Raw genomic sequence first — 26,209 nt, 5'->3', positions numbered from 1 at the left:
GAAGACAGGGCAAGGCAGGCAACAAAGGCTGCCAGTGCAGGTTTTGCCCTTGCTGCTGAGCGACGCGGGGCTCACAGGAGCTGCCCGGCTCCCCTGCCCCTGGAGGGCACACCGGTGCCGAAGGATCTGGGGCCCGCCACCGCCCGCCGCTCCCTCAGCCCGCCCGCCCGCCTCAGGGGAGCGGACTACGGCTCCCGGCGTGCAGCGCCGCACCTGCGTCCGCTCTGATTGGCTGCCTGCCCCCGCCCTCCGCCGCGTGACGGAGCGAGCCCGGCGGCGGCGCGGAGCCCCCCGCGTGCTGCGGGCCGGCGAGCCGCATGGCGGGGGCGGCCTGGGGGCGGCGCGGCGGCCTCGCGCTCCTGCGGGGGGCGCTCGGGGCGGCCTCGCGCCGCGCCTGCAGCTCCGGGGCGCCCGTGAGGGCTCCCTCCGCCGCCGCTCAGGTGAGGGGGGCGCGGGGCTCAGGTGGGGGCTGCGCGGGAGGCCGGCGCGGGGCGAGCGGAGCGTCTGGGGCCGGTAACGGGCCGGGACCGCCGCCGCCGGAGCGGGCGGGCGAATGGGAGGCGTGCGGCCGCCGGAGGTTGTGTGCGAGGTTTGGCGTCCCGGGCCGGTGCCTTGCACTTCGAATTAGGAGAACGTAGTTTGCGGAGGGGCGCTTGTGGTGGCCCGGGCTTGGCCTGGCGGGGCCCCCGGGGGCAGCCAGCCTCTGAGGGTTCCCCTGCCATCAGCGGCGGCGGCGCGGGGCTGGCAGCTGCCGGGCGGGCGGCACCGAAACCGCCCCCGGCTCTCTAACGGGCACCTTGCCATCTGTCCCGGAGCGATGGGTAGTTTCTGCGGTGACCGTGACCTGGTTATATGGGGGAAGGCAGAAGAACCAACAAAATGCCTACTGGTACACCGTTCTGTGTCCTTACTCTGTTAAAATGTCACCCTTACTTTGAAAGCAAGTAGGGTGTTCAGTCTCTTGGGCTGACCCAGTTCCGTGTTCTTTCCCAGTCAAAGAAGGGATTACACAATGCCGTTTGATCTGCCCAGGTGAAAATGGAGTGGTTTGGCAGCTTTCGGTGCCCACGGTCCGGGGGGTCACGCCAGCTTTGCGCGGGGCTGCTTGTTCTGGCGCCGGCGGGGAGCCAGCGCAGGTGCTGTCCAGATCTTGCTCCTCCCGGTTTAACTTCCAGTCACCCAGGTGGATTCAGTCTCTTTCCAAATGCAGGAGAAAAAGCTGCACAGGAAGGCAAAGGGTCTGTAACTGCCTAGCAGAAATAGGGCACGACATGCAGACTAATCCCAGCTGGGACATGATTTATTGATTTACTTGCAATTGCACGGCTGGCTTTAACAAGAAGAAAATAGGCCAAAGCTACTAGTGACAGTCTTTGTGTCACCAGAATTGTACGTGTTCACTAGCACTTATTTCAGAAAGTCACATGGAGTTGTGTGTTGCTTTATTCAATGCTTACCTGACTTGGGAATCTAGAAAGGTTATTGAGTTTCTTTTGTTTTTTTCTACCCATCTACTTTTTTATAAATGCTGATCAGAATTACTTCTAATGACTATCTATAAGTCGATTAGTTCTAACATATATTCAGGAATACTTTTGAGAGAGCTTGGTTACAACATCCGTTTCTGAAAGCCCTATTCCCTTAGGGGATGAAAGCTACAGTGGTTGGAAGAATGTGGTGAATGATCTGTGTGTGTGACATAGTAACCCTGACAAGTATGCTGGGGCACTGGCTGATAGTCTGCAGGGCCTGAGAAGCAAGCTAATGCAAAAGCAAAGGTGGTGCAAATGTAGCAACTGTACAGAGATAATATACCCATTGCTCCTTTCTCTTCTGTGTCTCTCCCAGATGTCATCTCTGGAGAGGAGCAATTAGCATTACAGACATAGGGGACAGTGAACCATGCTTTCAGATGATGGGATGTTAAAAAATTCAAAACAATGATGAATACTGCTGTTCTGGGTTGGATCTGAAAATGTTGGTGGGTTCTGTTTAGTTTCATGAGATTTCAGTTGGGTGCAGGGGGTGCAAATGGGAGAAGATAGCACTAGACTCTGTATTCCATCCCCTTTAAAATGGTCCTTCCAGCTGTGGAAGGAAGAACTCTGTAACTCAGGAGCTTCAGGAGACAACTGAAAGGCTGCATCCACGACCATCCATTGTAATTCTTTAGGTTAGGTTACAATCCATGGGGTCAGTATGGCTGCTGTGTTGGCATTGTGTGGTGAACTTAGGTTCAACTTAGTGCCTTTTTAGCCTGTTCTTACATGCTGTTTTTTGAGACAGTGGGAGAATGTGTGCATGCTATCTGTTCTGTATCCTGCATTTGCTGTCTGTAATAACATCTCCTATGAATGCTTGGTAAATGACTCCGTCCCCTAGAAACACATAATAGCTTTTATTCACATTTTGAATGTCCATTAAGTCCTTATAATGTTCTCTATATGACATATGTGGTGAAAATTGATGTATTTATAGAAGTGAAATGATATTGACCAGATAAATTTTCACAGCCTTCTATTTTCCCAGTCAGATTATGTCAGTTTTGAAGGTGAAATCAGGCATACCTGGGAAACTGATCCTAAATTGTTCACAAAAAAAAAAATAGAGCTTGATCTGTGCATTATTGGACTGTGTATTATTAGTCCATATATTTGAGCCTGTTTGTATCTTAGTATTCTAGATAGAGTTGTCAGTCTCAGAGATGTGTGCAGGGTGGAGTCCTTATCAAGGACTAGATAAGGGCAGGTAGCAATAGGCACTCTGAAAGCAACGTTTCTATGGTGGATCGACTGTGTGCAAGTATTTCTTGACTAATTCACAGTTACCAAAGGGAAGTCTGATGCCATCCTGTCATCTTGAACACATGATGATACATGTTCAAATTATGCTCTTGAATAATAGTAAAAAATCTTATAGAATTATATATTTCTACTACAAAACTGAGTATTTTTCAGTAGAATAGGAAAAGTAATTTGTACTTTTTATATTTTATTTGATTGTAAGCTGGAAGTTAATGCTAAAACCTCAGCTTTTTGAAATGAAGGGGGAAGATGAACAGACTCTTAAGACAGTGAGGCTTAAGAGCAATAGCATTAAGGAAATGAGCATTATTCTTTTTATATCCTACTCTAGATGTATCATTTCCAGTAAAGATCTTCTGTATCCTGATACAACTTTCATTTTAGCTTCCTCCATCTGTTCATGTAGATCCCATAATTTAAACATAACCACCTGAAATTTTCTATGGCCTCAATGAAGTCGTCACCAGTGGGATAATGGGGAGAGGCCAGCTTGTCTAGAAAGACCTGATATGGTCCCTTCTTGGCCAGTCATGTCTGAAACTGTGTCCTGGAGCTCCATTTTATGAGTAGCTGGTCAAGGTCCCCGAGCAGTGCTTTCTGTGCCAGTAACCAGAACTGTAGCATGTTGTTTGAGGTCAACTGCTGGGCAGCAGCTGCTGAGCCCTCAGAAAAACATTTGTCTTGGACTTCTTAGCTCAGACCTCATTTTGGCACTTGGCCTATTTAGACCCATTTCAGCCTCTGTGGTTGTCTAATTTCCAGGTTGAACAAGGACACTGTCACTACTTCTCTACAGACTAAGTTATTAAAGACGAGGCATGAAACAGAAGAGATTTGCTGAGTTTTGCCCATGATGCTGGCACAGCAGCGTTAGGTACTACAGTGAGGCGGCAGTGCCATTGCACAAACCCAACAGGACTGCAGAAGCTGCAAGAGCCAGTGGGTGCAGGAGCAGCACTAACAGTGTCATAAATACACAGGTTGTGGTGGTCCCTGAGGCCTGTGCAGAAGTGTTTTCAAACATTAATTTCATAGTGCACAAATATCACTGGGGTATAAGGTAAAGGTGGAAGGGTGGAGCAAGTATAGTACTCGACCTTCAGCTTGATAAATAAGAGCTCTGTTCTCTTCCCCCTTGTGTTCAACTGAGCCTTTCCAGTATCTGTCAGTTTGTTGTGTTCCTGGTGGTTGTTAATACCTCTGGTGATGGCCCCCAATTTTACTGAGTTGTTAGAAGAGTTCTCCTGGAAATCACGGGTGAATTGGCAGGTCTGAAGTGTTGACAGCTTGTCAAAATGTAGCCACTAGGTGCATTCATCAAAGCTCTGATTCTTTCAGTACTAGTATAGAACATAGGAGTGACAGCCCAGGGAGTAAAACTGTTTTTTTCATGGATCAGATAAAGCACGCTATGTGACAGGGTGTACTCCTCTGATGTGCAGAAGTGTCTTCTGTCAACTATGGAGAAAGGAGAGTAGGGATTTTGGGATTATAATAAGCCCTTTTGAGTGAGAAGTTGTGCAGTTGGGCATTGATACATTAAAATACCAACGATCACCCATCTTTTCCAACTGCAAGGAACTGAATTACCCCGGTAGCCTGGGGACTGTAGCAGACAGCTTTTGCTTTCTCCCTGCTCCGATAGCTCCCACACAGGCTGCAAGTGACTAGGTCCAGCCTCCCCCTGTTCTTCCCCTTTGGAAAATCCTGCTTCAATGACTGCCTGAGAGAGTGCTTCGGCTTGCCCTGAGTTACCAGAAGGCAGCTGAGTTTCCATCTTTGATATTTGGCCTTCCTGTGGAATTGATAAAAATATGAGCCAGTGCTGGGTGCAGTGGCTGTTTTAGTAATACAGGATCTGCTCCCACTGGAGCTCAAGCTGATGCTGCTGAACTCCTCATGGGTGTCTCCTAATTCCTCCTTGCTGACATCAAACTGGACAGAAACTGAAATAACAGCTTAAAAATTCCATCTCCAGTCATTCTTCCCTCCCAGACAAACCCATCCCTGTACACAACAAGAAGCTGATGGAAAGAATCTCTAGAGCTCTGGGAAAACTTTTTTCTTTTCACCATCCCAATAGAAGTTATTTTGCAGCAAGAGAGTAAAAATTATTTATTTCCAATAGGAACTTTAAAGTATATTGACACCAACTGCCTGCTGAGTGCCTGTTCTTTTAATACTACTTCTTGACAGTTCACTTCAGAGTAATTAATGAAGGGCAGTTTTCCTTCCTCCAGTAAGTCCTCTTACAGGCAAGGAAGCTAAAGTAACAGCCACTCAGATGGCAGACAGGGAACAGAACCATTGTGTCCTGCGTCCAACTGCAGTGCTGGCTCCTTCCTGAAAATAGGAAATTACTTTAGGCATATTACTGTCCTTGAAAGGATGCAGTTTTGGCATCCATTACATACAGATATTAAAGTCTCCCTCTCTTGCCTCCTTTCTCTCAGGGAGGACAACTTTTCACTTCCCTCCCTGTAGTGCGCACTAAAATGGGGATGCAGCAGGTTCGTACTGCTCTGTTTTCAAGTGAAGTGGGTAAGGAATCCTGATCCTGAAAAAGATTTAAGAATTAATTCTTGAGAAAGCATTAGGAGGTGAGTGCTTCTACAAGAAGGGTTCGAATAACTTCAGTAAGAATGGGAGTACTTTCCTGGTCAAATGTGAACACCTTTCCAAAATAACAGGAAGGAGAACATCAGAAATCCAACCAGGTCAGAAAGCAGTGCAGTTTTCAATAAAAAATACTTTTGTGTTGTGTTTTTTCTCAATTTGGTAGTATTTAAAATATCTTCAGATTAGTCTGTTTAGAGATGAGTTTTCTGACTGGGTAAGAAGCAGAAATGAACTCTGGATGTTTAGCTGAGCTCTTTGACTTAACCCTGCCTTGTATTCTGAGAAACTCTCACAGTAAGTGCAACAGAGTTAACATTTCTAACAAAGCAAGCTCCCAGCTTGGGATTTCTTGGGGAAACTAAAGCTGCGCAGAGCTCACAAACAACCTTCGGGTATGCAGGCTGCAGCATTTCCCCAGGGGATTAAAACCCCGATGACCTGTTCTGCCCAGGAATCTTGAAGAAGAGGAAGATGTAGGAACGTGTGTAGGCGTGAGCAGCACGTGTGGCTGTGGAGGGGCTACCACTGACACCTTTGGTGCTGCAGGGAAGGAAGGCTGGCCTTGCACCCTTTAGCTCTCTGCTGTTCAGCAAGCTATGAAACAGAAACTGAAAGAGATTGCTTGCTTCTGGCTGAAAAGCATTACGTTGAAACTAGTGCTGTTTTATCAGGGGTAAACAGATGTTTTCTGGGCTTTGAAACAGCCACTTTGTGTCTCCTTTATGTTCTCTAACCCCCTCACTGTCAGGGATGTTCTTAAAAGTTCTTGCCTAACCACAAAGCTGTTTGGATCAAGAAGTGTAGTGGATTGTTTAAAGGCTAGTAGAAAGATTGTGCTGCCAAGAAACACTGCTCCTGCTCATAAGTTAGCAGCAGCCATGGTGTTAGCACAGCTGGAATCAAAATTGCTGCAGCTGCTGATGGCTGAAGTTGGGCCTCTCCCCAGATAACCTTTGCTGTCTGCCTGATCTGGTCATTGAGGGTGTCCTCTCTGTCTTCCACCCACCCCCAAATCTGTCCTACAAATGCTTTTAGAATAAAATGTTTTAAGAGAGCATACCTGAGTGGTTCAACATTTTAGCTGACCATTACCAGACTTTTTTGCAAAGGCTGTTTCAAAATACTGTGCAGGATTAACTACTGTGGTTACTGGCGATGACTGGAGCCAGGGAGATGATGGCCTTGGCTATGTGTGTTTCTGCCCAGTCCCTTGGCATCATCCCATACATGCCAATTTTAGTATAGCTGGAGATACCACAAGTCTGTTTTTCACTAGATGGAAATAATGAGCTTTGCTCAGTTAAGCAGTTTGAATACTAGCTAATGTGTCATTTTGTCTGGTTCCTCATTCTACATCTTAAATTTATGTCAAAACTTTACTTAATCCTTTGCCTGCTGCAGCCTATCAAGATTAGCCAGCATGATTTTGACTTGAGGCACAATTCTGCAGCTGATTTCCTCCCCCCACTCACTTTACCTTTGGGACCACCATGTCTCCAGAAATGGTTTTGTCTGTGCTTTTTAAGTGGAGATGAAGTTCGCTGCATGTTCAGGAATCTTTTAGCTTTCTTCCCATATTCTTAGCTGTCTATTATTGTCTGTATGTGGCTAACTAACAAGGACATGGTGAAAATAGTTCCTCTAATTATTTTTATCCCATTTTCTGTTGTTGGCAGTAGTGATGTTTTAAAGATGCTTGGTATAAACTTGAACTGTATTCATTTCCAGTAGCAGCTACTAATTTGGGATATTTTGTTTGACACCTAAAGTGATCAGTCCTCATTCTGGAGGGCAATACTTCCTGAAAACTGTGTTGCTGTAGAATAGGTTACACTGTGCTTTAAAAAACCCAAAACCTGTAAATAGAAATCAGTTGTAATATTCACTTAATAATAGTTAATAAAGACATTATTAAAATTCTGAACTTTTTTATGAAGGCTTGAACAGGTGTAATTTCAGGATCGTACATTTCCTTTCCAATCCTACTGACTGTGCCCTGTATTATGTATTGTCTTTTAACCAAGACAAACTTTTTGGAAGTATTCTGTTGCATGGATTTGGGCAAGAAGACCTTGCTGGAAATTTCTAGAAACAGGCATGAAAGTTATTTCACACAGCAATAATTTGGTTTTGCTATTTATAAGATGTTATGTCTTGCATGTGAAAGTTAGTGGACACATAAGCAGATATGCAGTGTTTCATCAGCTTTTGGTTCCCTTGCACTGAAGTGCAGGGAGGGACCCTTCTGTATGTTTTAATTTATCTGAGGGCTGTGGTGAGACTGGGTGGTCCTGGGTTATTACGGAAAGAGCTTTGTAAAGAGCAGATTTGTAAAGCTGCTTAGTATTGTACACAGGAAGCCTGAAGCACCTGTGGCAAAGAGGCTGTATCTTTAAACGCACAGGGAAAATTGTAGTATAGTTCCATGGAATTAAGTAGGGTGTGAAACTTAATAAATGGTCAGTTTTGACCATAAAGACAAGTCATCTTTTTTTTTTTTTCTTGTGCAGTTGTCTCTGTGGGGATAAATGGAATAATAATTACCAGTTGAGTTCAAAATTAATATTTATACAGCAAGTTGATAGGATAACTATTCAAATATTTAGCACTTCCTTGTTTTCGTTGCAGGAATTGCAAAGCTCAGGAAGAGGACGCTTTCTACTGGAACATGCTGCTCCCTTCTCTGCTTTTTTGACGGACAGCTTTGGGCGTCAGCACAACTACTTGCGAATTTCTTTGACTGAGAAATGCAACCTCAGGTGTAAGTGTCTGTTGCACACAGCTCTTATGCACCATATTGTGCAAAGGCCAAGAACTGAATTAGGGTACTTATCACTTTGTTGGCCCTCTGCTCTTTTTTGTGTTCACAAAGTAGTGGTAAAGGATAGATAAGAGACTGTTTTGGGGCTGAGCTGGTGATGGGATGGGGAAGCAGGAGCAAGCCTAGGGATGTGCCAGACAAATGGGGGTGACAGGTCTTTCATCAGACTTGGTGTGGTTTGGATGATGGTGCTTGTGGATGTTTGTATGCCATACCCAAAGTGTATGCTGAGCATGAGAGCTCATACCTAGGTATTTCCACAATTATGTCTGCAAAGTCTGTGGCAATCACAGACTGGCCAGGGTTGGAAGGGACCTCTGAAGATCATCTAGTGCAACCCCCTGCTATGTTCCAGTGCTTGCTAGTTCGGTTTTGTGTGTCTGTTTGAATACAGGTGAGATAGACAAAAGATCAGGTTTTCCTTCAAAGTGGATCCATTGTAATTTTGAGACCCATCATGAGTCTTGGGGTTTCTTCTGAAGAAAAAAGTGAGATTGTTAGGAGGCTGCTTGTAAGATTTGGTGTGCGGTCTTATCTGTATTTCAGAAAAGCAGAGTCATTTGACACCCATTAAAGACAGTTGCACATGGTGCATTTTGCTCATCAATATTAGATTAACAGCTGCTGGCTATTCCTCCCCCACCCCCCCCATGTATTTCTATATTCTTTGTTTCAGGTCAGTATTGTATGCCAGAAGAAGGTGTTCAACTGACCCCTAAATCAGAGCTACTTACTGCTCAGGAGATAATCACTCTAGCCAGACTGTTTGTGAAAGAAGGTGTAGAGAAGATCCGACTGACAGGAGGAGAGCCACTTATCCGTCCCGATGTGGTTGATATTGTGGGTGAGTTACCAATAAATACGGTGTGTTTCAAAGTGACTTGCTCTATATTGACCCAAAATCTACACTTATAAATATCAACTATTAGAGTTCAGCAACCTGAAGAATAACTATACATTAAGTGAGGATGGGTTTTCCCAACATTGTGAAATGCATGTTCCTTTCAGAAAGCTTCCAGTTCTGCTCTCCTGTTTGGATGGAACTTATGTCTCTTCATATTATGACAGCTGAACTAGCATAATTTTCATATTCAACATCTACTAGAATAACTTGCAATAATGCAGCCTTGGGGTAAAAAATCAAGAACTGATGTGACTGTCTTTACTGGACAGGAACAGCTGATAACATGCTTGCAAACAAAACAGGTTTTCTTTTGGATTTTTAGGGGGTTTTGGTTTGTGTTTTTGTTTTGTTTTCTTGATAACAGGTATCACTTGCTTGTCTGTGTCTAGTAAAGAATGGTGGAAATGCCTGTGTGTTTACAGTTACTGATTAAGACTATTACTTTAATGGACGATAGACTTCCAACTATTACCCAGTAATTTATCTCTTTTGACTGGTATTGTGTTGCCTGACAGTGCCTGGGTTTTTTTTTTTCTTGAGCCAGGTACTTTTTTTCCTTGTCCAAAGTCTCATATGTTATGGACATTACAATAGCTTTGTGTAGTGGTAATGTATTCAATTAAGGCTATGTAGGTGGGTACACCTTGGTGGATTGTGGGCAACTGAACTTTTCTGTTTCTGCACATACACTCTTATAAGTCCTGAAGATGATAAAGGGTTAATATAGAAGGTGAAGGTCCTGAAAGTAGAGTAACTGTCTACTGATACGCTGAACTTTGGTGGAGAAAACAGTTGGCCTCTGCTTCTGCTCTGTTTTGTTCAGGATTTGGAGGACCTTTATGGTCTTTTCCAAAGGAAGCAGCAGAACAGTGTTGCATGTAGAACAGACCTGTTTATGGCTGGAAAAGGTACGGTTAGTGAACTAGCTTGGCTCTCCTTGAACCTTGATGGTGGGGAGTCCTGAAACTGCACTAACATCTTTTTGGAACTCTGGAATACCATTCTCTGGAGCATTTTACCCATACATGATAGGTTATTTTTTATTTAGGATTGGGAGTGCTATGTGCCTTTCAAGAAGGCAGTCCCCATTTCTAGTAATAATGGGTATAATTATTTTAGCTGCTTTTGCCAGCTGAAAGGGGGGCAGACTTATAAAATAGGTTATGTTTTTAAATACAGTAAAGCTTTAAAGTTCAGCATATAGTGTTGGCATGAAAATGAGTTGAAATTGACAGTGTCATCAGTTCAGTGCAGAACTTTTTTTCCTAATGTATGCACCTTTTTGATTTATTAGCAGTAGCTGATGGCTTTTTATATTCAACAAAACTACTCTGGCATTGAGGGTGGAAGTTGAGTAGCCAGGTCACTGCAAAATAATTATCACAGAGCTGCGATTCTGAAGTATTGATATTGGAAGGCTAGAAAGGTGGGTTTTTTTGGTTTGTTTTACTGCAGGGATAGAATTATCAAAGGTTATTTTTGTGGCTAAAAGAGGGAGATGGATCTTTGTGATCCACTGGGCTTTCATTATTCTGCCTGTGTTCTTCACAGCTGAACTTTGACAGATTCATAGTGATCATTTTAATGGATGACAAGAGAATAGTGATTTGGGGGTAAAGTTAATGGATGTTAAGAAGATTGTCCTGTTGCATTAGTTCATTGTCATGGATTTGTATTAGCCTGGCTGGTTTTTTCTAAGGCATACTGAAAAATGGCAAATTAAGCCTATAGACGCTTTTCTGTCTTCTCAGGCTTTGGTATTACTCTATGTTGCACAGGTTCAGGATCAAGAGAAAAGTCTGAAAACTGAATATCACATGTAACAACTATGGGAGAACTCACTGAAGGGGAAACAAACCCAAAAATGTCTTGTGCAGAATTTGAGTTAGGAACCTTTATTGAAGCCATCTTAGTACAAGGTACTGGTTTGGGCTGGGATAAGATTCATCTGGATTTGTAGATGGTTTATAGAAACTGGCTACAATATCTGAGGTGCTAAATAGAGTGGAGATTTAAGTTAGGTTTGTTTTTGGCAACCCTTTCCCTTGACCACAAATGGTTTGTGAAATATCAATACAGCTCAAAAGCATTAATGTTGGATTAATATTATCGTATTTTTCCAATACTCAAAACTTTTTTTTTTTTTTCAGTAAACAGATATGATTTGAAGCTACTGTAGGAGACCATGTTGTTCAGAGACTGGCTACAGTTGTTCAGATTATTTTAAATCTTTTAATGCATGCACATACATAAACTATGAATCAGCAACTAACACTTGCTGAAAGCTAAATCATGTCCTGGAGACTGCTGAAAGCATATATTTGAGACTTTTCTGAAGCAGCTGATAGTAGAATATAGAATCCATCTCCTTTGGGATACTTGGAGTTTAAATTAGCACTGGATATGCAACTGTGTGCTGGCAGTTTATTAATAGTCTGAGAAGTACACATCTCCACTGAAAAAAGTATTTTCCATGGGGTAGACAGTTGGATGACTTTTTTCAGCATCATACGTATTTCAAGACTTGAATTACTACTGTATTAGGAGATACACATACCTTTCCAGGACTCAAATCAGGAAAAGCGCAGCTGAAACAATTGGAGGAGAATATGTAAGCGACTTGTCTATTTAAGATGATGTGCCTCATCCTAAAGGAAAAAGTAAATGTAAAAACATTTACTTGATAGCTTGAGCCTGTCATGTAAGCTGTTAGTTTCATGTTACTGATTTATAGTATCCGTTCTGTTTCCTTTTCTACTTGATAGTTTTATCAGTTGCCTTTGCTTGTGCTGATTGTTGCTAAAGCAGTGACCAAAGGTCAGAAAAGAGTTTTAATACAGGCACAAGGTGAGTTGCAAAGTTATGAAATCTCTTTAATCCCTTTTGAATTTAGAGATCAACAAGCCAAGAAACCAAGCAACCACAATGTTCTTCTTAGCTTGCACAAATAAGGCAGAGTGTACCAACTGGTCCTTTTTAACTCATTGGTGTTAGTGTTAAGTCTTCATCTCTAATTTCTCACAGTTGGCTTCTATCCAATTTGTTATTACAGGTGGTTCCACATATTTGTGTCTTTCCAGTGCCTCATCATGTACCTCATCCTGTCTGCTGAGGAAGAAGATGGACTGAAAACAGCCGCTGCCTGCACTAACTGACCTAATCAGCTGGTGCTACTTTTTTAATTTTTTCCATTTTAGGCTGCAGTGTGGCTTTGGTTTCATTAAATGCCTTTATGCATTTTACATTTCTAACAATAAAGTCTGTATGGCAGCTAGTCTTTTTTTTCCTCTGTGGTGTTAGGAGATTGAGCAGTCTGTGTGTTGCGATGCTGTAAATAAAAGTAGTGGCGTTCCTCTGACTGCAGTGTGTATCCTGTGCTCTCACAAAGACTGGGCTGCTAGTAGTTGCTAGTGTTGAACAATCTTTGGCAAACTGGGACCAATAGCATTCATCCTCTAGCAAGAGGTTATTCCTGATCAGTGGGGAGGATTTTGAGAGATGAATGCCAGAAAAGTCTAGTTCATAATAAAGATAGCTTTTTTTGTTATAACCTCATTTTCCAGATGTCTTCACAGGGTTCTTAATCGTGTTGCAAAATGCTGCTGCTGTAAACTTCAGCATCTTTGGTGTGACCTGGCTTGTCCCATTGGGCGCAGCTTAGTGTGAATATCTTGAGAATAGCTGGGAAATGAGTAAAGCAGAAGTAAAGCCCTTATCAACATGAACAAATAGAAGTAAAATAGGGAGGGAAGAAGGGACTCCAAAATATTTGTGCTGTAATCAAAGCTGCCTCAAGGGTAAGGGTTCTTCAAATATTTCTCAACTAATTAGGGTGGAGGCCATGAGAGAAGGGAGGAAGGAAAATAAGAAAATAAAATTACTTTACCATGGCTCTGCTTCTGCAAGTGGTTTATGAGGGTTTTTCCCTATTTGTTATTGTATGATAACTGGAGGTTTGAAAGCCTGCTCTCTGGAGATCTGGTATGCTGAGGATTTCTGGATTTGGCTTACAAGGAGTCAGCTATTTTCTAAAACCTAGTCTCATGATATTAACTGTTTCTTATGTGGTTTTCTTCTGTTAGCCGTTTTTTAGTGTCTTGCGTAAGTGCTCTTCCATTGGCTGGGCTACCACTGTGGGTAATGGAAATGTATCGGTTGTCAAGTGCAAGTGTTTTGTCCATTGGATGTCACTGCCCTGGATTCTCTGTAGTGGTCTAATATGTTGACCTTTTTCTGTTTAGTTATGAGTATATGCAGTATTTCAGCAGTTTAAAGTTGCTACTGCTGGCAACTACCTCTGGATTAGAACTGAGTTTTGGTAAAGCATAGTAGGATAAGCGTTGCTAGATAAAGGCAGCTAGTTCAGGTGTAAAAGGGATGGCTTGCTGCTCATTGTTATTGCAGAACACTGAATTCGGTTTGCAGAGCTAGACTGAGGAAAAGAAGGAAAACAAAATCATAGGCCTTCTTCCAACAATTAAGTAGCTATTTACTCTAAGAAATGGAGAATAAAATTAGTCTGCATTTTCAGTGTTTTTTATAACCAATTTTGCTTTCAATAAGCTACTCTTTCATACCTTTTGAAATGGATTTGTGCTAAAATGGGTCTCTTGAACCAGTACAGCTGGAAGAAGGCTGAAGCACTGAAGTGTCCATGTTTTCCTCGCACCCTCAGTTATATTTTTTTGTTTGTTTCACAAGTCTTTTGGTATTTCTGTGCAACTTACAGTTGAATTACTTCTTTTAACGTCATCTTTTTATTTTCCTAGGTCAACTGTACAAGCTAGAAGGGCTGAAAACCATTGCTGTCACAACCAATGGGATCAACTTAACCAGACTGCTGCCCCGGCTGAAGGAGGCAGGACTGAATGCCATTAACATTAGCTTGGATACTTTGGTCCCAGCTAAATTTGAGTTCATTGTCCGCAGGAAAGGTACAGGCTTGTCTTCTAAGGCAACTGTGTTAATACTTACAGTAATGCTGTGGGCTGTTTGCTATGTCTCTCACATTCAGTTACTTTGGGAGAGGAGTGAATTTCCATCTGTCTGAGGCTAGGAAAAGTCATCTGTACCAGCTTATTTGATAGTGACTTCTTCCTTCTTTCTACACCCCTTAGGCAGGTAGAGCCCCTTTAGTTGGAGCTGGTGAAGTAGAAGATGCTCAACGTGCCACAGTCAGTGGTACTGTGACTACAGCTGCCAGTAACTGGCTGACTACTGGTTAGTCATGGATATCAAGAGGACTCTCCAAATCTTGTGTTGGTCTTGTGTGCTGTTTAATACTGTGCAAAAGACAGATGTTCCTGCCGTAGCAGCCAGGGACTAAGTTACCCCAAGAACTGAACTTCTTGTCATGAATAGCAGCAGTTTCTGGAAGTTAGATGTGGGGCATACTAGCAGTGGCCTCGCTTGTAATTAGTGATGTTCCCTACTTCCACTACTTTTTAATAGGAATAAACATAAACTGGGTCTGAAATCATTTGAGGAGGGCTGCTGGCTGCATTTGTAAATTCTCTCCAATTGAGCTAGTAATTCCAAACAAAGTTTCAAAAATGCTTGGATGTGCCCAGTGTTACAAATTCTTTTTTTAAATGAATCCTAAAGTTCATCATAAAGTTCAGCTTCATGGTTGGGCTTTCTTCTAACCTAAAACTGATTTGACCTTGTATCATTCTGTTTGTCCAGTAATGTAGCTTTGGCAGTCTGTGAACTTTTAATTCAGACAAAACCTCCAACTTCCCACTAGATGGTGCAACAACGTAAGGTAAATGTAAGGCAAGGGATGTGGAAATCTGGGGTGCTGTGAGAAGGGATTTCAACGTTTGAATCACTCGGCTATCAAATCAAAGTTCTGTTGGCAGGTGCAGAAAGGTGTCCTTGTCTACAGTCTCTCTGGGAGCATTTCTTCAGGTTTCTACATCATGGTGCAGAAATCTGTTCCTGTCATAAATCTGACTGGAGCATTAACCTTCCATTGTAGGCTGTTGCATTAATCTGGTTGTTTCATGGCACAGTTGGCTCCCAGAGAAGTATCTGGGAGTATGTAATCAGAAGCAGGTGTTGACTGTGCTCTGCTCTTTCCTTCTGCTCTTTGCATTTGCGTATTACCTGGTTTGTGACATTCACTGGAAACAAGCCCTTTCTTTGCTACTGAAGGGGCAAACCTGATCCTCCAGCTTCCTGAATTATATGGCCACAGCTCTTCCTGTCTGATTGGAAGCTGTTAGGAATGTGCTGCTTATAAAGTAAACTAAAAGTTATTGGGGGGTGAGGGCAATTTTTATTTATATGTATGTTTTCTTTCCCTCCTGTCCCTTTAAAAAAAAAAAAAGTCTTTAACCACAAAGAGAAATTGCTAGCTGAATAGCATAGAGAGCAAACAGGGAAGTTTCTATGACTCAGTATTTTTAAGGAGTTGAATAATGTTTCCAAATCATAGGTAATTTTTTTTAATGGATTTCAGGTAAAAATAGTAACGCTGAGTTGGTTTTTTTTCTTTTGTTAAGGGCTGAAATTATGTAAAAATACTTTTTTATTGTTTTTGAGGGTTTTTTATTTAATAGGAGATTTCCAGGTATGGAATGAGCAGAGAATAGAGTGCCTGCCCTACTGTGCTACCCTGTCTCCTGTGGCAGTTCCAGAGGCAACAAGATATAGCTCTGTTAAGGTGAGAGGGATTCCTGGTCTTAGACTCCTACAGGCTGGTAACTTCTGTGGAAAGTAAAGGTGGCATTAAGCAGGAGCTCAAGAAATTACGGAATCAGTTTTTCTTCTCCTCTGGAAACTCATTCTAGGGTTTTAAGAAAAGACTGGAATTTTGTATCTTTGGTGTAGGTGACCTGCATTACAGCTGCTTTTATTCCCAAATGGCTGGGATAGAGGGAATGACTGAGATGATCAGAGATTTCACCGATATATGAAAGCATATATAGAGGGCCGTAATATTTCTACTTCTCCCCACCTGCCACATTCTAAGGGATGACAAATGAAAAATACTTTCTTGCAGGTAGCCAGTCTAACCTGTTTCACAACCTGTCCCTTCTTTTTTGTTCAGTACGAGGAAAATGAGATAATATTGTACTGTAATTGAATCATTAAACATTGGCTTGAAGCCTTTCTTCTTGTAAGGATTAAATGTTGGGAGGTGTTGTCCCACATAGGATTGTTCTGGATGTATCTAAGGTTCTCTGTGCTTTGAAGTTGGCTAAAGTTATGATTTCAGAAATCTAAAATTAGAAAATATTGAAATTTTTCATTGTGTGGAAGAGGAGAAGGGTTGTCATTTTGAAATGTCAAACAAAAACTTAAAGGACTTCTGAGCCTTGACAATATTTCCTGGCACAAAGACATCTAGTGTTCATTTCTGCTCTAATATTTTGAAATGTTCTCGTTTTATTCTTTTTGTCGTTCCATTACCACACAAGGACTTTGATTTAGTAGGAATGTTTCAATAAGTATAACAATACAAATGAGCTCCTAATAGCTTTCCATAAAGAAAAAAATCATAAAACTTACTACATTTCATATTTTAATGTTTACAGATTTATTTTTTTTATTTTAAATAATAACTCTGCTCCCAAAATCTTTTAGTGGAAACAAGCTCATAGTTGTTGTTAATCAGAATAGCTCGCACTGGGGTTTTGTTGGGTCTAGAGATTTATGATAGCTGTTCTAAACCACACTGTTGTGCTAGCATGGCAGGAGGTAAGAGGCAGAACTGGGAAGGACATTAAGTTAGATGCATTGCAAGCTGTAATCCTATTGCTTGCCTCTCCAGTGAGCTTGCAGAGCTTTTTTGATCCCATTTGTGGCTCTGGGATGTGCATAAGCAGTGTATCACTATGTCTCTTGCCACATTCAGCCTGCAAACTTGGTTAATTGGAATGAAGTCTGTCACCAGTGCTGCAAACTTCCCGGGCACGTGTAAAACAAGTAGGTGATGAAGGAGAAGGGTGACAAGTCACAACTTCAAATGGTTCCTTGCAAGAGTTATTTCACCATCTTCTCCTTGCTCTTCACCTCTCTTTTTGCAGCATAGGACTGGCTTATAAAAGTGGTAGCATCTCCTGCTTTCCTATGTCCGTTCTTTATAATGTCTTTACCAGCCAGAAAGCGGTTAGGTGAAAGTTTCATGTCTGTCCTTTTATTTTTTCTTTCTCATCCAATGTTAAGTATGCACAGACTATTACTGAGTTATTGCTTATTTCTGGTAAAGTTCCTACAGATTAATGAGGGTATAAACTTTTCACTAGAAAAGCTGAGTTTCCCGTAAATAAAGAGATGGGAAAGAAGGGTGACGGACCTACACAGAAAAATGTAAGACTAGGAACAGCACGGGGACTGTCAGCACAAACTTCTGGAAGATACTGCCCTTTTGCTAGCATGTGTAAAGTATCTGCTGTTGAAGACTACAGCTTTGGAAGAAGGAGCCGAGTCTCATACAGTGGTTTGTCTTTCATACCTGAGTTTAGAGTGCAGAGCAGGACAGGAATTTTGTCTCTCCTACCCTGTCAGTTATTGGACTTTCACAAACACAGTGCAAGCAGCTGAGCACACCCACTCACCAGAAAAGCATACCCAGCGCTTGGTAGCTTGCTGTCTTATTCTTGATATTATCACCTTGTTTCTCTGCCAGCTGGTGAGTGTGGCAGGGAAGGAATAATATGTCAAATCTAGAATTGGTATCTTGATGAAAGGTTTTAACTTTGTTTAAAGTTGACAGAAGCTGTGGCTTAAATGAGATGATTAAGAGGCTTTCCTAAAGGCCTTTGGAATTCCGAAATTGCATTGTTGCTTTATTTTTCTTCCAAATTTAAGAGGTACATGTAGGGGTGAAGGAAATTGCCCTAAATTAACTGTATCTCTGTCTGGGAGCAGCTGACAAGTGTAGGCCACACTAAATGGTAGGGTGAGGCTGGGTACTTCATTCCTTAAAGTCACTGCAGTTTTTGACATTTTCATTTGCTTTCAAGGGTCAAAGGCCAACTGAATTTCGTTCCTAAATGCTTAAATCCCCCCCACGTTATGCTCACCAATTTCACGTTTAGTCATAAACTTGATGATCCTGTAAAATGCTGCCTGTGGTCTTCAGACTAATGGATAGTCAGTAGCTTTGGGAAGCCAATTACATCTGTAGCCAGGGATGAATAAGGAATCAGTAGGCTTTTGGTTTTATTCCTAACTCCACTCCCCTCTACAGTCAGTTCAGAAAGATCCTTTTAAAATTCACTCAGCAATATTGCTCTCTGACTCAGAACAGTGAGATTCTGCCATTTTAGTGAAGACATGTGTGCCATTTTATCAAATAAATGTTAATTTATTCTTTCTTCATTGTATCTGGAGGCAGTTCACAAATGCATTCTAATCCCTTTAAGAATAACGTAACACAAGGCAAAGTTGATATATGGGGAAGTGGAGAATTATATGGTAATGATACGTGGATGTCCAAAGATGTAGAAGAGCATACCATTACTTCTGACTACCCAAACACCAGTTAAAAAATTCATCTCGGTGTCTTGACCACAGTAACACCAGCAGCCTTTGCAGGATGTGTGTGTAGAATTAAAGTCTCTTTACTTGCAGCCCTGTCTACTGAATCAGATTGGTTTTTATTTGTTATCTTTCTGTCTTGTAGTTAACCTCCTTTTGCATTCTGTTTTTAAACAAGAAAAATTTTTGTTCTTTTTATATCTTAGGCTTTCACAAGGTAATGGAAGGAATCCACAAAGCCACTGAACTTGGCTACCGTCCTGTTAAGGTAAAGCCAGTGTTTATGTACTCAAACTGCTGTGTTTTACCATAAATTGTCATAAAAGATACAGCTCACCTGATACAGAATTTATTATCCTAGACCCCGTGCATAATTTTTGGTAAAACTGAAGAAAAATTTTAGTAGAATGAAGATCACATCAAGAGGTAATGGGGCAGATTTATATAAAATCTCCTTGCACAGCTGAGTGTACAGGTTCATACTGCCACAGAGCCTATCAATTGCCTACCTGCAGGCTACAGGGCAGTCCTGTGCTGTACTTGCCTCTTCCTATCCCTTCTGTTGATTTGGCATTTGTCTGACCCAGCTGTGAACTTGGCCAAGGGAGTTAACAGGCAGAAAACTACCCGGCAGAAAGGTGTTAATTTTCTCCTGGTTTATCTCCTTCAACTGCTTACAGCAGACTCTGCTGTTTGCAGTTCTGCAGCTGTGCTTCCCTTCATTTTCACCGGTGTTTTGGAAGATCTATTATGTAAGTGGTTTAGGCTGCAGAGCTATGAAGAACACTTGAAATTAGACTAGCTTTTAGGCTTTCCTGAAAGATCTTAAGAACTGTGATGCACGATGCTTGGACATACAAGTCTGCCTTAGTAATGGAGTGTTTTAGCAACTGCACAGCTATCTGTAGTTACTCAGATAAAGCACAGAGGGCCTGAGGCTCCAGTGTAAATATTGTTTATGAGAAATGTACGGAAAACTAATTTTAACCTTTTTTTTGAGGAAGGCAGAGCTAGTCATCCTGCAGCCTATGGTTATGAAGTGTGCTGTGAACACTTCCTGGTCTGGGGAATTTGCCTATGATCCGCTGTAAAGAGCGTTACAGAAGGTACCCTGCCAGTGCTTTTACAGAAGCTATACAGAGTAGGACTGGGGAGTGGAGTTGTCATTTTAGACGGTAAAAATTGTCATACCTTAGATGGGTAAGACGATGCCTTTGTTACCTAGCTTTTTAATAAAAGCTATTTTCCATTTAGCAAGGCAACTTTAAGAACTGTAGTCAGGTTGGATGCAAAAACTTACAGGCAAGTTTAGCAGAAATGATCATCTATACTATTGCAATCCTGCCAGCTTCTCTCATCATCTTTTCTTTATCCACGATGCCTTCTGCAAGGACTGTAAAACCTTGTGTAAAAGGGAAGAAAGTCATATTCTGCTTACTAATTTTGGGTGTCTGCTTTTCCTGCAGGTCAACTGTGTGGTGATGCGAGGCTTCAATGAGGATGAACTGCTGAGCTTTGTGGATTTCACGAAGGATTTGCCCCTTGACGTGCGGTTCATAGAATACATGCCCTTTGATGGTAAGCAGTCCTGCTTTGAGATTTTTCATGGCATGGAGTGTGCCTCGGTCATAGGTGAACCTGGCTGGTGGTTATTCACCCCAGGGTCCTGTCTCTGGAAGTTTTGGTGAGCTCTTTTTGGGAATAAGGAATTGCTGTATCTCTTGCAGCTTGTTTATCTTCCCTGGATAAGCTGGAGAAGGATTAGTAGCAGTATTAGTTGGGGCTAACTACAGAAACTGACTTATGGAGAATGTGAAGGTGGTTCTCTGCTAATTGGAAAAACAAAATCCACAGTCTAATAAAGTTATGCCGGTTTTGTTAATTCTAGGCAATAAGTGGAACTTCAAGAAGATGGTGAGCTACAAAGAAATGCTTGATACAATTAAACAGCGATGGCCTGAATTGGAGAAATTGCCCTGTGAAACTTCCAGCACAGCCAAGGTGGGGTTAGAAAAAGAACATGTGAAATGTGCCGCATTCTTTCCTTGCCCTAAATCCCCAAATTCTCCTAAGTTCAGCATTTATATTTGACAAGCAGAGTAAAAAATACTCAGTGTAGTAACTCTGGTACTTTGGTCAAGCTGGCTGCCTGTGGTTTGACTTTTATTAAATACCAATCATAGTCTTTACCTTTAGAAATACAATGTGTTTACTAGATGCCTCAGTCAGATATAAAGAATGTCAGGCTGTATCCTATATTTACAGCCTTTGAAACTTTTGTCAGTCTATGTCTGCGTATGACCGCATGTTAAGAAGCCTGATGAAACAGTTGTTCAGTGACATAACAGTATTGCTTTGGAGTGTGCAGTGCCATATGGGGGATTTCTAGCCTATGGGAATCTATGACTCATGGCTACCTGAGTAAGAACATGCCTACTGGCATCCGCTGTCAATTGATAACTACAAGAGCAAACATTTAACAGGTTTGTGAATTTCCAGGAACAGGGCAAAATACACTGGAACCCCTGACAAAGCTGATTTTTACTTTATTTTTTTTCCTCTTGTGTAACCTTAGAACTGAAGAAAATACGTGTTAAAATGTCTTCTGGTCTTTGGGCAAGTGGCGCTTTAAAAATGAAGAGACTATATTTGACTCTTCTTTTTTTCTCCTCTGCGTTTCTTTAGAGTTTTAAAGTGCCACATTTCCAGGGGCAAATCAGCTTTATCACCTCTATGTCGGAGCACTTCTGTGGATCCTGCAATCGTCTGAGGATAACAGCAGATGGGAACCTAAAGGTTGGTAGTGAAAAAGGATCTCTGTGTTTTTATGCAGTGAAAGTGGTGCAAAGTTCTTCCCTTAGAAGTAGCAGGGATGTAAAGATGCTAATTATTACCAGCTACCTCCTGTTTTATCTCTCCTATATGTATTCTTGTTCTAGCTTGTTGAGCTGTTAGGGAGATGTTATATCACCTTTTTTTGGTTTCTCTGTTTTGCTAACATAGTTAACTTCAGTTGTAAAACACTGTTGCAAGGCCAGTAAATATAAACATTTATTTTAATCTTTGATTCAAAATCATCTTAAACATGTGACAAACAGATGATTTCCCATTAGAAAAGGATCCAAGCAGCTGTGAGGGCCTGGCTTTTGTGTTCCGCAAGGATCCCGTTGTTTCACCAAACATCTTTTTGCAACTTTTCTCATTCAAGAGCAGCCTGTACAGCTCAACGGCTGTAGAAAGGGGAGGGATAACCATTTCCTGCCACGTTGAAACTGGCAGTTCCTGGGGGAAAATTACAGTTTTCAATTAAAAATTGGCATTTACGTGTTGTCACCTGATATTGACAACAGCTGTGTTGCTGTCTAATGTCAGATGACCAAGGCAGCCTGAAGGCCCAACAAGCTTAGGTTACATAAACATCCCAGGCTGTCCATGTGTGTACAAGAAGAGAGATGAAGAAAACAATCTCCATAAATGTTCTCTTTCTTCAGTAGGATAGGCCTCTTCAAAACTTTACTCTGAAGTTAGTACAAAATACTTGTAAAAGCCACTTATTTTATTCTTTCTCATTTTTCCTCTTCTGTTTCCGTGGGTTGGCTGCAGGTGTGCCTTTTTGGGAGTTCAGAAGTGTCCTTGAGAGATCACCTACGGTCAGGTGCCTCAGAGGAAGAGTTGGTTCAAATCATTGGAGCAGCAGTGGGCAGAAAAAAGAAACAGCATGCTGGTATGTTTATCGTAACTGAGAAATAACAGCAGCGACTAGGGAGAACAATGTCCTGATACTGCTGTGGGCTGTGTACTGGCTTGCCAGGAGAAGGAAGGAAGGGAAGGCTTCTTGAATAAAGCTGTATTAACTCAGGAAAGAATTTTCCCATCTGTTAAGAGTATTGTCTGCTAGAAAGCTAGTAACGTACCAGTCCTGTGTTGCCCCAAAATCTGGATGTCAGTTTTGAGTCTTCTGAGAGATGCACTGCTCACAATAACAGCAGCAAAGCGTAAATCTAAGCAAAAATTGATGGAGTTGTACTTTCTTAAAATTAGTTTGCTGTCAAACAAGTACTAAAGCTAAATTAAGCTGTCTCTCCAACTACTGCATTAACATGTTTCTAGATGTGACAGATCTCTTTTGAGTATGCAGAAATTGTAGCTACTCATGGTGCTCTGTATACGATCATGACACAAGTTCCGTGATGATGCAGTCACATCTTCAGGCTATGTTAGTCTTCTGAATTTATTTTGATATAAACTCTATTGCAGTTACATCTGAACCTAACCATATTTTTGTAATCTGGCTGCAGCTGGGAATGCTGATCTCCTGTATGTGAACTGGCTTGATGCTCATGGAATAGTCCCCTTTACACTGAAAATATGTTTTGGCCCTTTTGTTCTCTTGCAGATTCTGCCAGATTGCTAACAGTTGGGTTTGCCCTTTTTTCATGATGTATAAAACAAATTTAAAGGAAGTTTTTAAGTCTGAGCATAGACTAATTTGCAAAGTACATTGGTCTGACCCAGCTAAAACAGTGCCTTGTAAACGTAAGGGGAGGTGTGCAGGGATTGGTTCCTTTACTTTGAGACCCTTCATTGCTGAATTTCTGATTTAGGGAAGTGGAGTGGGGAGAAGAGTGTTTGCCCCTCTAGTAAAGGCATTTTGCAGTCAGCAGCACTTACCTGACTGTCCGTCATCTTGCAGTTTGTGTTAATCCTCATATTGTCCCTGAGCCTTCTGTGATTGGACTACTTTTGAACTGGAGTGCTGTTAACAGCTTATCCATAAGAACTACTATAGTTAAATGCTGCTGTTAAGAAACAGGATAGTCTGTAGTAGGTAACTGTAATTCAGATTATGGAAGGCTTTCTGGAAGAGGGTTCTGCAGTGTGATAGACCTGTAGCAGCTGGATGCCTGGAAACTCTGGCAGCTATGGTTTTAAATAATACCATGCTAGATTCCCCCTCCTCCAGCTCCCTTGGTCTTTATTGAGCTTTGGTTTTCCTAGCATGCAGGTTGCACTGTGAAGAGCAGAAAACTAAATACATAAACCAGATGCATGACTTAAGCTAGGATTTTTATGTGTTCCTTATTTTTTTTCTAGGCATGTTTAACATTTCCCAGATGAAAAACCGGCCAATGATCCTGATTGGTGGGTGACAAATCAGTACGTAATAAACATACAATGATTTTGTTTGGGTTTTGTCTTTGGGGGAGTATATTGGATTGGGCTTTTAAGTCTAAATTATGTTTGGTTCTGGCTTAGGTTTAGGCAAAGAAATGGATTTTTTAAAAAGGCAGTTGTGATTAACATGCTGAAGTGGAAGAGGAAGAAAGGTTTAATGTCCCTACCAAGCCTTATCCAGTCTTCTGATTGGCAGTACTGGTTTTGCTTTCTCTGATTTTGAAAGCTCTTAAATTTTTCAAAGAGATCACTAGCTTTCCCATATCATTTCCTATCTGCTTCCTTTGTTCTTAACAAGAGTGGTATAGTAGCATATAAGGCAGTTTGGGGTGAGTTCTGTGAGATTGACTAGACTGCCATATAGGCATAAAGGGTGCAGGATGGACTTTTATCCCTGGATTAAGAAATTCAACTTTGCATATAATATATAGTGCCAGTAACCTGACAGAAATCCAGGTTTTCCCACCTCACTACTTCTTTACTTCAGAATCTGAAACTTGGGGCTTCGTTCTTTCAAAATATCCTCTTACTGCTGCAAAGTCTCAAAACATAACCATGAAAACTGGTATCTGAGCAGCCTGAGAGCCTTTCTTCTCCTTGTTGTATCTCTTGAAGATGTTTGCTGGCTCCCTTCTGCTTGAAGCTCTGTTCATGAGCAATGTGGCCCTGCTGGGGTGGTCTCACTGATTTTTCGTATCTCCTTCAGCGTGGTTTTACCTCATCCATGCCTATGTTTTACTGTTTTGTAAGATAGCTATCTCCTAAAATACCTTTTTTCTTCCTTAGAATTAAGAAATGCTTGCAAGAATTAGCATTGTGAGATTAACTAGAAGCTGTTCTGTTGTTTCTTTTCAATGAGGAGGGGGAAAATGCAGCAAGGGTGGAAGAGATGAACATTATGTTTCAAACCCAAACTCTTGTCCTCCCTCATTGATGCCCTGGAGCTGGTTAGCTGCTGTGCAGCTTAAAAGACAGCTTTTAAAACAGGTACCCTTGGGGAGGGTAACATCCGTTAATTTGTAGGTCTTTGCTAACTCATTTTAAACAAGAGCAAGACCCCCATGCTTGTACTTCAGTTCGGTTGCCTTTATTAGGAAATAGGATTTACAGGTGGTCTTAACATATATTTTTACTAGGAATATTTTTCACTTGATGTTCCTCTTTAAATGGCTGTCATTTTGCATGTTGAGTGGTGCAAGACTGTCTCTCTGAGTTTGTTTTTACTCTTTTGTATTTGGCCACTGCTGCATTGTGTTCCAGGAAAAGGAGAAGGAGGACCCATTGTTTAAAGTGTGAATTGACTTGCTGAATGAGGAAAAAAAAATGGTCTGTTTTTGTTGGTTGGTTGTTTTTTTTTTTTTTAAGATGAAAATACTATATTAAATTCTTGACAGCTCACTGGGACCTACATAATTTTTCAAGATGCCTTAGAAAGAATCCCCATACTCCAAATTAGCCTTCCTAGCAATGTTTGGATGTCTACAGATCAAATCCATCTAATTTTCTTTTGAAACTTGCTTTAACATTGTCTGACGTACAGCAAAAGCAGCAGCCTGTCCAGGTCCTCCCCCAGCTGTTCCATGTCCCTTCAAGACGTAACTGCTGGCAGTAACCGCATCAATGAAGTCTGGAGAGGAGTGGAGAGTATCCCACTGTGACACATGAGGAATCATTAGGAAATTTCCTAATTGTGTTTTGAATTACTTAGTTACTGACTTCAAATAACGCTGGCGTGCAAGCAGTCAGTGGGGGGTGTGTGTGTATGGAATTAATTTAATGAAACTTAATGAATGCTGTGGAAATTACTAATTGGTTTTGTTAGTCCCAGTAAGCCAAACCTGGCTTCTTCCCTACACTGCTGTTGTCTGGATCCTTTGCTAGATGTTTTGTATCCTAGTTCATCTTATTTCCCTCAATCAACATATTCCTTTTGGCAGGTTGTTCTCCTCATGGGTTCGCTTAAATTAAGGAGGAAATTCCCATAACTGAAATATGTCCTACCTTCTTCTCTCCTCCTGAGATTGTGCTAGTTGGAAGCTAACACAGTTAAATTTCAGGTGCAGTAATGGGATGTAACGAGGTGGTTTGTCAACTGCTTTCAGTTGTATTATTATATGTGCTGTAGAAAACAATTACCTATTTTTTTGTAGGCATATCAGCAATCTGGGTTAAAACAGAGATGAAGCAGGTTGTTAGGAAAAGCAAAGATGCTTTACATGCATTACTGTCTTGCTGTCCTTTTATTTACTGCTCTACTTGAGCAAACTGTTCCTCTCTTCCCTGCTCCCATCCATGTGTGTTTATAGTGTGGAAGTACTTGCCTGCCTTTGCAGTCCCGCTTCTCCTGAAGACAAGACACCTTGCCAGGGGTTTAGCTTCACCTTTAAAGCTAATCAA

At 41.6% G+C, this 26,209-nt stretch overlaps 1 protein-coding gene across 3 annotated transcripts in view; it reads left to right on the top strand.

The window, feature by feature from the left end:
- The first annotated feature begins 276 nt into the window (after nucleotides 1-276).
- Nucleotides 277-26,209, top strand: part of MOCS1 (molybdenum cofactor synthesis 1) — a 30,937-nt gene continuing 5,004 nt past the window's right edge. Inside the window, exons 1-10 of one of the 3 annotated variants that reach the window (XM_055725635.1) lie at nucleotides 278-440; nucleotides 8,052-8,184; nucleotides 8,921-9,088; nucleotides 13,918-14,082; nucleotides 18,844-18,905; nucleotides 20,104-20,215; nucleotides 20,526-20,638; nucleotides 21,323-21,433; nucleotides 22,241-22,361; nucleotides 23,732-23,779. In XM_055725635.1, coding sequence (XP_055581610.1) covers nucleotides 318-440; nucleotides 8,052-8,184; nucleotides 8,921-9,088; nucleotides 13,918-14,082; nucleotides 18,844-18,905; nucleotides 20,104-20,215; nucleotides 20,526-20,638; nucleotides 21,323-21,433; nucleotides 22,241-22,361; nucleotides 23,732-23,779 — 1,156 coding nt within the window. In that variant the 5' untranslated portion in view covers nucleotides 278-317. Of the gene's footprint in view, nucleotides 441-8,051; nucleotides 8,185-8,920; nucleotides 9,089-13,917; nucleotides 14,083-18,843; nucleotides 18,906-20,103; nucleotides 20,216-20,525; nucleotides 20,639-21,322; nucleotides 21,434-22,240; nucleotides 22,362-23,731; nucleotides 23,795-26,209 lie in introns of all 3 variants that reach the window. The other 2 variants (XM_055725637.1, XM_055725636.1) reach the window with 2 other exon arrangements.

The sequence above is a fragment of the Falco cherrug genome, chromosome 13 (genome assembly GCF_023634085.1).
Source record: "Falco cherrug isolate bFalChe1 chromosome 13, bFalChe1.pri, whole genome shotgun sequence".
NCBI classification, from domain to species: domain Eukaryota; kingdom Metazoa; phylum Chordata; class Aves; order Falconiformes; family Falconidae; genus Falco; species Falco cherrug.
This window is presented reverse-complemented; position numbering and strand designations above follow the sequence as displayed.